General features: G+C 29.7%; 3 protein-coding genes across 4 annotated transcripts in view; 2 read left to right on the forward strand and 1 right to left on the reverse strand.

The window, feature by feature from the left end:
- Positions 1–1,674, reverse strand: part of LOC105212263 (integrin alpha-PS1) — a 169,146-nt gene extending 167,472 nt beyond the window's left edge. Inside the window, exon 1 of one of the 2 annotated variants that reach the window (XM_054232357.1) lies at positions 1,059–1,674. In XM_054232357.1, coding sequence (XP_054088332.1) covers positions 1,059–1,357 — 299 coding nt within the window. In that variant the 5' untranslated portion in view covers positions 1,358–1,674. The remainder of the gene's footprint in view (positions 1–1,058) is intronic. The other variant, XM_054232358.1, reaches the window with a different exon arrangement.
- Positions 1,675–7,700: 6,026 nt separating this feature from the next.
- Positions 7,701–8,288, forward strand: LOC105217297 (uncharacterized). Its single transcript, XM_011192231.3, has one exon. It carries the CDS (start codon positions 7,791–7,793, stop codon positions 8,280–8,282), a length of 492 nt encoding a protein of 163 aa, XP_011190533.1. The 5' UTR covers positions 7,701–7,790; the 3' UTR covers positions 8,283–8,288.
- A 559-nt stretch (positions 8,289–8,847) lies between these two features.
- LOC105217277 (PXMP2/4 family protein 4) lies at positions 8,848–11,964 on the forward strand. The gene is made up of 5 exons (XM_011192204.3): positions 8,848–9,071; positions 10,775–10,944; positions 11,018–11,151; positions 11,252–11,383; positions 11,469–11,964. The coding sequence occupies exons 2-5, from the start codon at positions 10,797–10,799 to the stop codon at positions 11,739–11,741; spliced, it is 687 nt and encodes a 228-aa protein (XP_011190506.1). The 5' UTR covers positions 8,848–9,071; positions 10,775–10,796; the 3' UTR covers positions 11,742–11,964.
- Positions 11,965–12,418: the final 454 nt, after the last annotated feature.

Raw genomic sequence — 12,418 nt, forward strand, 5'->3', positions numbered from 1 at the left:
ATTTCAAGCTCCTTGCGCAACCTCTAAACCTTTTTTGATTGACTTAAAACTTTGTATGTACTAGTTTTTGGGCTATTCGCATATTTCTAGGGGGTGCGATCAAGAATCGGAATACTTTGGAAAATAAGGGTCACCCTAATGTATATATGTACAATTTTTGTGCTTTTCGAATATCGGCTGATCACATTACAGTTTGCTCAGCACTTAAAGCATTGCTAAAATGTTGCGCAAATTTACTTTTTGATTTTATGCCAACTAATTGAAGTACATGGAGAGGAAGGGAGTATGCACATACATATGAGTTATATAATTTATTATTTGTATTATCTTTTCCCCTTAAATTCATGCATTTGTGGTATAATAAACATTGATTTAAAGAATTTAAGTTGTATCGCATGTAGCTCTGTAATTTATATTTTATAAAAAAAGTGAAATCTCAATAAAATTTATGAAAATGTACACGATTTCGAGGAAAATTTTCGCAGAAAACAGCATTTTTCTGTTCAATGTTATATACAATTTGTATACCATTTTTTATACCAATTGGAATACCTGTTTGTTTAAATATGTTTGTTAAAGGGGATATTATTTTCTTTATTATAATTATTATATACCCCTCTCTTTGTATGGCACGCTTCTTCTTGATTTAACTGATGTGCAGCGCGCTGTTGCATCAGACAAAATATTTTTCAATGAAATTATCGCGTTGCTTGAACTCATTAGCATAAATGAAATGAGTTGTTTGGGGTAATTTTTTTTTTTTTGAATGAAGTGGCAAGTGTGATTGCTGCAGCCTCGTTATGGAAACTGGTTATGGCATTTGAGTTTTTTATAGAATTATTAGAGAGTATTAAACGCTGAAAATATGATTGCTATTCATTGGAAATCACCTATACTAAGTTGTTTTTAAATATAAAAATTGCGCGATTCTAAAGAAACACTTCACCATAAAAATTGTATTGAACCCTCCATTCGAAAGCACCCATCTCAAAATTCCCCAGTTAGATCTAGCCTAGTCCCTTATAAGTTATTTAATATATAAATTCATGATCACTCACCATTTTGTATTATTCGGCCAATTGAATTCGCCCACCGTATGCGTTGCTATGGAATAGCCAAAATAAGAGTTCGCATGTGGTCCATATTTGACTATTGGCAAACGATTCTCCAGATTGAAGGCGTCGCTTTGTGGAATGTACGAAATGCTGCAGCAAAACAGCAGCACTAAACTTGTGAAGGAAAACAGACGAAGTACTGCAGAGTTGCTTGTTGTTGTTGTTTGTAAATTATTTGCACTTTTATTTCGGGGATGTGCCAGCGCTGTGAGTGGCGGTTGCTTAATAATATAACCACTCATATTGAATTGTTTGTAAATATCACACACGGGTTAAAAATAATTCACTAATTTCTTTTCGAAAACACTGTCGGCACTTTATTTATGTAATATTTTATTTTGGTTTCATTCACGTTTTTGAATTTTTCCCTTCATTTATGTATTGTTGGAAAAATATTGCACTAGCGCTGCGTTGTTATTAAGCGCATATTTTTTATACTTTTAATTAATAATAATTTATTTCATATCATAAAAATACGATTATTTTATTGCATTCGATAGTTTTTTGTATGTTGGTAATATTTATTTCGATTTTTTTATTCGTGGTATTGCCTAAGTTGCTGAAAAGTAAAAAAAAAAAAAATAATAAGAATTTTGAATAAAACTTTTATAAATTTTCTTAAATTATACTTTCCTAAATAGTAATAATAATAAATAAGCTTTCCTTGAATTAGCATATGAACATAGAACTAGTCTCAAATAAAGATATTATAAGAAAACCTAAAAATAACAGCTCTGCTCTCAATAATATAAAAAATATATATTTTATTTTATTTTATTTTATTTTATTTTATTTTATTTTATTTTATTTTATTTTATTTTATTTTATTTTATTTTATTTTATTTTATTTTATTTTATTTTATTTTATTTTATTTTATTTTATTTTATTTTATTTTATTTTATTTTGTTTTATTTTATTTTATTTTATTTTATTTTATTTTATTTTATTTTATTTTATTTTATTTTATTTTATTTTATTTTATTTTATTTTTTATTTTATTTTATTTTATTTTATTTTATTTTATTTCATTTCATTTTATTTTATTTTATTTTATTTTATTTTATTTTATTTTGTTGTATTTTATTGTATTTTATTTATTTAATTTAATTTAATTTAATTTATTTTATTTTATTTATTTTTTCTTTCCATATTATTACAAAAAAAATAAATATTACTTCTCTCTTTTATTATACTTAAATCTTTTTTCTAAAAAAAAAATTACGAAAAAGTCAGAATAACGCGAAAGTGCAAACAGAAAAATAAACAATAAACACGAACACTAGGCCATAAAAAAAAATTAGTATTAGCTGCGGTTGTGGCAAAAATAAAACATCAACAACACATTCAAGCTTCTCTACAAAAACACAACAAAAAGACAACTAGACGCTTTGAGAAAACCGGTCAGCAGTCACGTTGTGCGCGTTTTTTCAACATCTTTTCCGCTTTTTCGTTGTTCCAACTGAAATACTTTATTTTTAGCTTAGTTTATCTTGGCATAGCTTTCATTGCTTCCATATGCTTTGCCGCTTAAAATATTTTTACGCTTTTATTTTTTTATTTTTATTTCATTATTTTCACATCCTTTTTCATTACATGTTTCATACACGTTTTGACTTGTGTTCTCATGTGCGAGTACGCGGGGTTTTCTGCTCTTATTGCATACCACAAGTGTATATTTGATTTGACTCGAAGTTGAAGAATTGTGTGTAATATGCGGGATCTTGAGCTGAATAATTTTTTTAGCACAGTTCTACTAATCGAAGCATTAAGAAGTGCAAAGGGAAACTGAAAAGACTGACAGTTATATGCGCTAATCACAAACGAATAATTCGCGCCACTTTTATAACGCTCGCGTATTTGCATTTATAATATTCCCTGAATCTATGCTACAATTGTTGTTGCACACTACCTGCGCACATTCACCGAAAGCGTAATGCTAAGCAGCGCTTTGGAATCTCAGACACACTTGTGTATGGCATAGCTTTATATATGTATATGTAAGATTGTAGCGCAAAACACGTTGTTGTGTTGCCACAATCTTGCTGGGCTACGCATTGAATTCTAAGCGGAGCTCTGCTAGTGCCGTATTCAAGACGTGCCCAAATACACTTGCAAGCAGGTCTCTCGTCGGACTACCACATTGGTAGTGTGACTTTGGATGTGCAGCAATGCTGAACAGTTAACTTTGGCATGTGAGTATGTATGTATATATGTATGCACGTAAATAGCGTAAATCTCTAAGCAACAGGTAGTGTCGTTGTTTTGCACTCTATGGTGTCTTTCTTGTTGTTGTTGTTATTTGTTCTTATTACCTATAGTATGCACCATTATTGTTTGTTTAGCTTTGCTTTGCTGCTGCCACTGACTGCTCTGTTTAGGCACATGTTGTGACTTAAATAAATTTGCAATGATTTGTTGTTTTTAAATTTGATTTGAATATTGGCACTTAAATTAAAAAAAGTATATATTTAATTGATTTATTTTCAATTTCGTTTAATTTGAAGCAATTATAGTAAATTTTTCATTTAATTTAAATATTCATTCGATTTCAAATATTTATTTTTTTAGTTATTTTAATTATTTTTTTAATTTAATTTATTTTAATTTAATTTAATTTATTTTATTTTATTTAACTTTAATTTAATTTTATTTTATTTTATTTTATTTTATTTTATTTTATTTAACTTTAATTTAATTTAATTTAATTTAATTTAATTTACTTTATTTTATTTTGTTTTATTTTATTTTATTTTATTTTACTTTAATTTAGTTTAATTTAATTTAATTTAATTTATTTTATTTTATTCTATTTTACTTTAATTTAATTTAATTTTATTTTATTTTATTTTATTTTATTTTATTTTATTTTATTTTATTTTATTTTTATTTTTTTATATTTTATTTTTTTTCTTTATTTTTTTCCTTATTTATTTTTAAAAATTTATTAACACTCATACTCATACATATTCACTTTTAATTTTCAGTCAGATTAAATTCTACTATTATCCAATTTAAATTTTGCAAATTAACGGCTATAAGCATAAAAAATTCAATATCATTTGTGGCTATTTATTTAAGATATTGCCGTCTTAACATAAACTTAATTAGCAAGCAAACGTTTCACATCACAATTCTTATCAACGCCTATTAGATTTCATCGGTGAGTGAGCGTTTATCACTTTATAAATATACATAGATTCATATATGAGTACTATATAAAAAGCAGTTATACTTTATCACAGCTAAAAAAAAAACAAGACAAAAATGCAGCAGATAATAGTGCTTTACAAATTAACAAGCTACAAATACCCACACACATTCTATGTATATTCTATTCTAGCACTAATATCGCTATGATTTCACACACAGCGACGCGTACTTTGCTAATAGTCACACTATTGAATGCTTATCGACGTCGGCATTGATAGTCTACGCGTATTTTAACTTCGTGCACAAACTCACTCATAGTAAATAGGCGAACTTGTAAACAAACAATAACATACATATAGTATATACATACTCGTAAAAAACACCGCTAATAAGCACATACACTTTTCTAACACTTGTTGTATAATAATAAAAAGCAAACACACACCAACACACGTTTACTTGCACCTGGGTATTTTTAATTCTTACTTAATTTATTATAATCTATGCCACGCTACCGCTTTATTTCGAACACTTCGTTGTATTATATTTGTATAGCTTCAATATTTTCCATAAATGTATAAATTTATTCACTTTAGTTTTCGATTACGAACACGCATAATTAAAAAGGCACAAATTTCGTTGTAGAAAATAGCGAATTATGTATTTAAAACAATTTAAATATCATTCTGTTTTTTTTTTTAATTCGAATTTCGTTATATTTTTAACTCGTTACATTAACACGCGTTTGCAAACATTTATCACTGTATTATTTTAAATAATATTAGTAAAAACATACTTCGTTTTTTAACACACAAAAACACGACGCGGTGCGTACTCCGTCTAACACCGGTGTTTCACAAAATACGACTGAAGAAAACCTACAAATTTCGTTTGAGCGTACCAAATTAGTCGCTCGGCAAGGTTCGCTGTTGCGTACGACATGTTCGAATGTACTAGCAGTGATAACAGAGAACATATCAACTGTTGATAAATTAGCAGAGACTGTTAAAATATGTTGCCTTAGCAGAATATGTTAGAACTAACGGTGTTTTGTAACAGCACAACAGTTGTGTACATATTAATAGCAGTCTCATTTAATATATATTAATTGACCCTGATCTAGTTTAAATTTCAATCAATATCAACATTAATTATGCAGGACCTTAAGAGGCTATACCAGTGTAACCTATGAAAAATTAGGCGATTTTCGTGATTTTATTTTTTTTAAGAAAGTACTTGATTTAATGTTTCGAAGCTTTTTGCATATAATAGGGTATATTTTCAGCTACATTTAAATTTTTTTTTTACAAAAATATGGAAAAATAACGGAGTCTTCGGAGGCGCCAAAAAAAAAGTTCCCTAACTGCTAACATGATTTCGGCCGTATGAGTAGCTGAAACTAAAAAAATTCAAAAAGGATATTAAAGTTAAATATATTTCCTATACAATGACGTACGATTTTGGAAAAATATCAAAAATTGACACAATGGCGTGGTTCTGAAAAAAAAATCGTTTTCCAAGGTAAAAAATTATCTTTTTTTTAAATGCCAAATTGACAATTTTCAACAATCAAAAAGATCGTAGGTCATGTATAGTAAATATATTTAAGAATACTCAGTTTAAATTTGATTTGAGTTGACCGGTTAATGTATCGTTGAGTTGTGATGTTAGCAATTTTGGAAAATATCGTTTCGAGAAAAACGTTTTAAGTTTCGACTGCTGCTTATACCTGCGGTCGCTCTTAAGAACGCTATCATTCAAAAACTATTCAAGATACGGACTTACCGCTTTCACATGATATTTTTTAAAGTATAAAAAATAGATTTTTTGAAAATGTCACACTGGTATAGGCCCTTAAGAGACGTTTTGACACTGATTCTCTTACATTATAGACCAGCCTTAAGTATATAAAAATAATAGAATATGTTAAGCTTCACTTTACATAACTATATGAGAAGAAATATTACAAAATTGGACTTTCAAGCAGTCCAATGATTCGAGCTATGCTAGGAAATATCATATACAGAACTTACCTTACTTCGAGTTATGGAAGGCAATTTGTATGAAATTTGACTTCTATTGTCAATTCAAGAGTTCGAGTTGTGGAGAACTTCGAGTTATAGAAGTTCTAGTTAGGGAAGTTCAACTGTAATATGTTACAGAAAAAAAGTACCCTAATAAAAACTATTTATGGAATGTAGAGCGACGGTTTAATGGGTACTATGTTGCGTAGCCTATTCGACCAAGTAAGATTTAAATTTATTTATTTTATTTTAGTTAATGATAGAAATACAGTGGAACTTCTCTAACTCGAATCACCAAAATCCACAAAAAACTTCGAGTTAGAGGGACTTCGAGTTATAGAATTTTCTTTAAAACATGCAATTATTGAAAAAGCTTGATATATAGATTTGTCACTGTCTTATATATTTATCCTATGCCTTTGTTACTAGATTTATGCAATCCATAAGTATAATATCATATTTTTTGTTCGACTACATACGTTATAGAGGGACTCTTTTGAAATTCTGCCTCGACAGTAAAATTTTGAATTTAGTATTATGCCCTGGTCGAAAAGTTCAATTTATGGAAAAAAATTTGTATGAAATTAGGTTTCTAAACGCTATTGCCAATTAAAAAGTTCGAGTTATGGCGATCTTCGACGAAGTTCGAGTTATGGAAGTTCCACTGCATTTTTGTTTTTGCACTATTATATTTATTGACATACTTTTTGACAATTTTTTTAAATCTTTTTAACTTTGTGGAAAAAGCGTAAGAAATAGTCATCTATTTGCTTATCGTTGAAATCGGAAAAAAAAATTATTTTATTTGTACTTATTTATAAAAACTTATTACGTTTTCTTATAACAAAATGAACACTTCTATTATCATGAACACAACTGTATACATGTATGCATACATCATTATATAGTACGTATATTTTATTAAAGCTTTTCTCTCAAGTTATATCGATTTATATATATATATATATTTTTATAATATATCGATTTTACTGTATCCTTTTTATATCATCAAAATTTATAAATAATTATATTATAAATATTTGTTAAATAACTTTTATTTTCTTTTAAACACAAAACGTTTTCTTTTTTTTTAATTTCTTATCTGCTTTTGCAGCATGTATATTTTACACAACCGAGGTAACTAAAAAATATTATATTATATTTTTCATAAAATTTAATATTTACTTTTTGCACCAAAATGTATTATTTCATTATTATTTCTATTATTTATTAAAATTTTTTATTATAATTTCAAATTAAACAAAATATTATATTTATACTAAATATTCCAATATCAAATTAAGCAAAAAACATTTTTCACAGTGTACTCACCTGTTGTTAAATGTCAAAAAATTCGTTTGACAATTGCGATAAATTCGTGTCAATTTACAAAATTTGAAAAATCTGCAAGAAAATATAGTTAACAATATTCAATTATCTTCAAAAAGTTACTTATAACTAAAAACATTGAACTTTGTGCATAAAATTGCCGACTTACCGATGGGCGCACGTAATTCCACGCCGCAAACGGCGCACATCATCAATCCGGTGCGTGCCAGCGCCATACACGTCACACCGAGCGTTATAAGTCGCTTGGAAAGTGCCAAGCAGCAAATATCGGAAGTGGCCGTACCAACGCCAACGAAAGACGAACAAATCCATTGTGCACGCTGCTGCACTTGCGGCTACTTCAAGGGCAAAGACAAGGAGGCCAGCCTGTTGGCCATGAAATCCAACGAATTGCAAGAGGCGCAATATGTGAAGACTTTGGAGAAGCTGGAAGCCATGCTGGGCAAACCCGTGCGCTTTGCTGAAGTGCACAATAAAAATCTGAAGAAATTGGAGCACAAACTGATCAAATGCTATGCAGACAATCCACGCAAGCCGCTTCACTGCTCCGATGCAGCAAAGGAGTATCATAATTTCGTTTTCAAGCAACAATTCGATGCAATACTTAGTGCCAAGAATATAACAACACAAAATAAACAATAAACGCTAGTTTGCACATTGTTTTAAACTATTTAATTAACGTTTTACCGAATTTTTATGTTTTTACGACGGAGCGAATGGTTTTTCACGCGGATATCGCGATTTTAGGCGCGAGCAACTGACTTTTCGGTGATGCTTAATGACGGATGTGTAGCTTGCGTTGGCTGTCAAACTGTGTGTTGCTTTATTGACTATGACTGTGAACATGTAAAGTTTAGTGTGTGGTATATGCATCAATATTGCACAATATTTTTGTAAGAAAATATTCAGTTTAATTAATTTTAACGCGATTTTAGTACGGAAAATTAAGGATATTTTTTTTTAATAATAAAATATTAGAAAGAATATAATTTAAGACAAATTAGTGTTGTCAAAGTCCTTCGATTTAAGTTAATTATTTACTTTTTATTGTTTAGTAACACATAATTTTTGTGTTGAGCTTTCTCAGCATTTGGAGAGCGTCTCTCTCATCAACTAATAAACTACATACACATTTACACTTAGAAAATCTCCCACGTTTATCAATGAATAATTGCGAACTAAATTTTGCTAAAATACATTCCGTTTCAAGAATAATTCTCTCAGTAATAAACGAATGCGGGTGTTGAGCGGTTGTGACATGTGCTTGGTCGGGTGTGAAATATAATTTATTCTGATTGTAAAAGTAAATTAGTTATACAAAAGTAAATTGCTGTGCAATGTTCATTTAAATTGCTGTTTAGTTAAAAGCAAGTGCAAAGCCTAGACGTAACCACGGTGGTCAAGAAAGAAGAAAGTTTCCAGAAATAGAATGTAAGAATTGTTTTATGAAAAATGCTATTAGTTAGTGACAGTTGTGCATAAATGTCGGAGACGCTAGTTGTAGAAGTGTTTGTGGTGTGATTTCCCATGCTCCGTACGTCTGCTATGACGCGGTGTTGGCAGCGTTTGGCAGCGTGTGCGTCAGCTGGTGCGTAGCGGCAACGCTCGTCATCGAGCGATTGGCTCAAGTGTTTATGGCATGTGTATGTGTGCGTTTGTCACGCGAATATTATGTAAAACAGCTGGTTTAGCTGTCTCTGCGTTGCGTTCTATATGCTGCATTATGAAATTCTGTGTTATTATCTGAAATTGCAAGCGTGTGTATGAACAATTTGTTGTTTGATATTTAGAAAAAAATTTTTTTGTTTGCTTTTTTGATTATTTCCGTAAATGTCACAGTTGGAATTGCATGCTTTCGAACAGAATTGTCGTATAATAGAGAGTGTATTAAAATTGTATATAATCTAGGTAATTTCACAAATTGTGAATTTGCAAACTCTGTGCAAATGAAATCACAGTTATATGGACCTAATCGTGATTTGCATTAAACATATGTATGTGTATGTATATTGTCATATCTTGGGTATTATGCATAGCTTTAGTTTGGAGATGAAGCCTTATGATGAAATCTACGGAAATTTCTCATATTCTTATCTACATATTTGTATATATTTATACATACATATGTGCATAAATAAATGTATGTATGTATATCTCAATCAGCAAATAATTATGCTACATTGCATTACTGAAACCATGGCACCGCGTAGTATTGAACAAATATCCCAAAACTAACGAGGAAGCCTTATCAATGCCTCGTAATTGTAAACAATTAAATTGCATCACTAATATTAAATAATAATTAATTAATTAAGTACTCACAGATAATACTTCAAAGAACATCGATCAATTTTTTCTCATATTTTTTATTAACAAGTACCAAGAATCGTTTTATATATTCAATTGTTCAACACTATTTGCTGATTCAAACTATTTCAAATTGTTTGTGTTTACATTATCTGTATATAATCATACATACGCGTACTATGTACATTATTACATATTTACCTCACTATATACAACCAAATAAGAGCTTTCGAATGCCAAGTTCAATGTCTCTCGCAAATGCATTTCCTCTCTCATACTGTTTGTTGTTTTTATATGCACATGTAACTTTATATATGTACATATGTATGTATATATTTACAAGTGTTTCTAAGCGCAAGTGCATTTCCCGAAACTTTGAATTGAATTTCGCTTTCACCAGGTTGTAAATTGAAGAGGGCTGATTAGTGGAATTAAGTATTTATAAAGTATATATTAAGTGGTTAATTTAAAATATTTAATATTGAAAGTGGAGAATTTAATTTTTTGTTTCAAATTAAATTCTTATGTTTTTTAAATAAGGTAAATATGTTTATATTAAGAGCATCTAATAGCTGTTTTCATATTTGTTTATTTAAACTAACCTAAATTCAAAATAAATTTTCAAGTGCGTGTGTATTGCCCTAGATTTGCTATGATTCACGAGCATTTACTCGCTTTAAATCATGAATCTTAAAAATACATTGCCTACATTTAGGCGCCGACACAACTCAGTCAAATCGCTAATGATAATGCTGTGTTTACATTTTATTTTCTTTAACAATTAAATTTTCATGAATAATATTATCCATTTATTTTTCTGCTTTTAGCATAATTTATAAGAGCAAAAAAATGGTCGCAACCTTCACCTTAAAGTTCCTTAAAACACAATGGCGCTCTTTTGCCAATGCACACCCATTGGCGAGGGGTGTCATATCTTATGCGGTCATATGGCCCACAAGCAGTCTCATACAGCAAACAATTGAGGGTAGAGATCTCAGTAAGTACCCTATAAAAATAATATAAAGTCAATATCGATTGATTTTGTATTTTGCAATTTGCAACACACATAGAAAACTACGATTGGATGCGTTGTTTGCGTTATGGTTTGTTCGGCGCACTCTATGTGGCACCTACACTATATGGTTGGGTGCGTCTAAGTTCGGCCATGTGGCCACAAATGAATTTACGTGTCGGCATTACAAAGGTTTGTATAAATATTGATTTTAATTTAAGATTCTTTATATCTATAATATAATTTATATAAATTTTAATATATTAATTATTTATATCATTTTATACTCCAGGCCGCCGTTGAACAGATCTCATATGGTCCCTTCGCTGGCACCAGCTTCTTCTTTGTTATGAGCTTATTGGAAGGCCGTAACGTTGAGGAAGCTGTGCAAGAGGTCAAAGATAAATTCCCTAAAGCATTTGAGGTATATACATACATACACACAAACTAACACATACATACATTTCTTTACAATTATTATTTTTTTTTTTTTTCATTTTACCCTCCAGGTTGGCATTTGCATCTGGCCAGTTATACAGACAATAAACTTCTCAATGGTACCTGAGCAACATCGCGTAGTTTTCGTGAGTGTCTGCAGTTTAGCTTGGACCACATTCCTAGCATATATGCATACCAAAAACGTACATGAAGAAGAAGCAGAAGATGACGAGAAACCCAGCAGCGAACAGAAGCTTACACAGCAACCGCTGTCGATACAACCAATGTCGTTAACAACTAATGAGAGCTTAGTTTTAAAAGTCAAACGTGCACTGACGCTTTAAATATTATATATTGTATGTATGTGTGTAGTATGTAGCAGTTGAGGGTAAAGGAAAACCCATATGTGATTAAAGAAATAGTTCAATTGATATTAGAAATTGATATAAAAATGTTGTTAGCTAATTTTATGCGTACTATAATATAAGTATTATGATGTCAACACCCTTTTAGATGTTTTTAAATGCATTGTACAAATAAATAAACGTGCATTTATTTTCAAAATTACATATTATTGTTTTAATGTTTGTTGTAAGTGTTATAAGGTAATTTAAAACTGTAATAATTAAAATATTTATATCACCAAAAATAATTTATTAACAGAACAACTGAATTTTTAATGTTCTGTAAATTGAGCTTAAAAATGTGAACAAGAGCTTCCGCTATCAAAAGCTGTAATATAAATATTAAAAATAAAATTTTAATATGAGTAACAGCTCGTTTGACTAGTCAACACAAACTGAATAAAACCTTCCACGCTCCATTATGAAAGAAATATCGAGAACCAGCATTGAGCGATAGAGAATATGAAGAGCTCTTACGCTTACTTTTATAACATTTACCTGCTCTCAGTGAAATGCCGAATATCACGAAGCGTTTGCCTGATCGCCAGATAATGTTTTCATACGAATCCTCGTTTTCCTGTGCGAAAAATTGCACTAAATCCCTTGAAAAGTAATTA

This window comes from Zeugodacus cucurbitae, chromosome 5 (assembly GCF_028554725.1).
Source record: "Zeugodacus cucurbitae isolate PBARC_wt_2022May chromosome 5, idZeuCucr1.2, whole genome shotgun sequence".
NCBI classification, from domain to species: Eukaryota; Metazoa; Arthropoda; class Insecta; order Diptera; family Tephritidae; genus Zeugodacus; species Zeugodacus cucurbitae.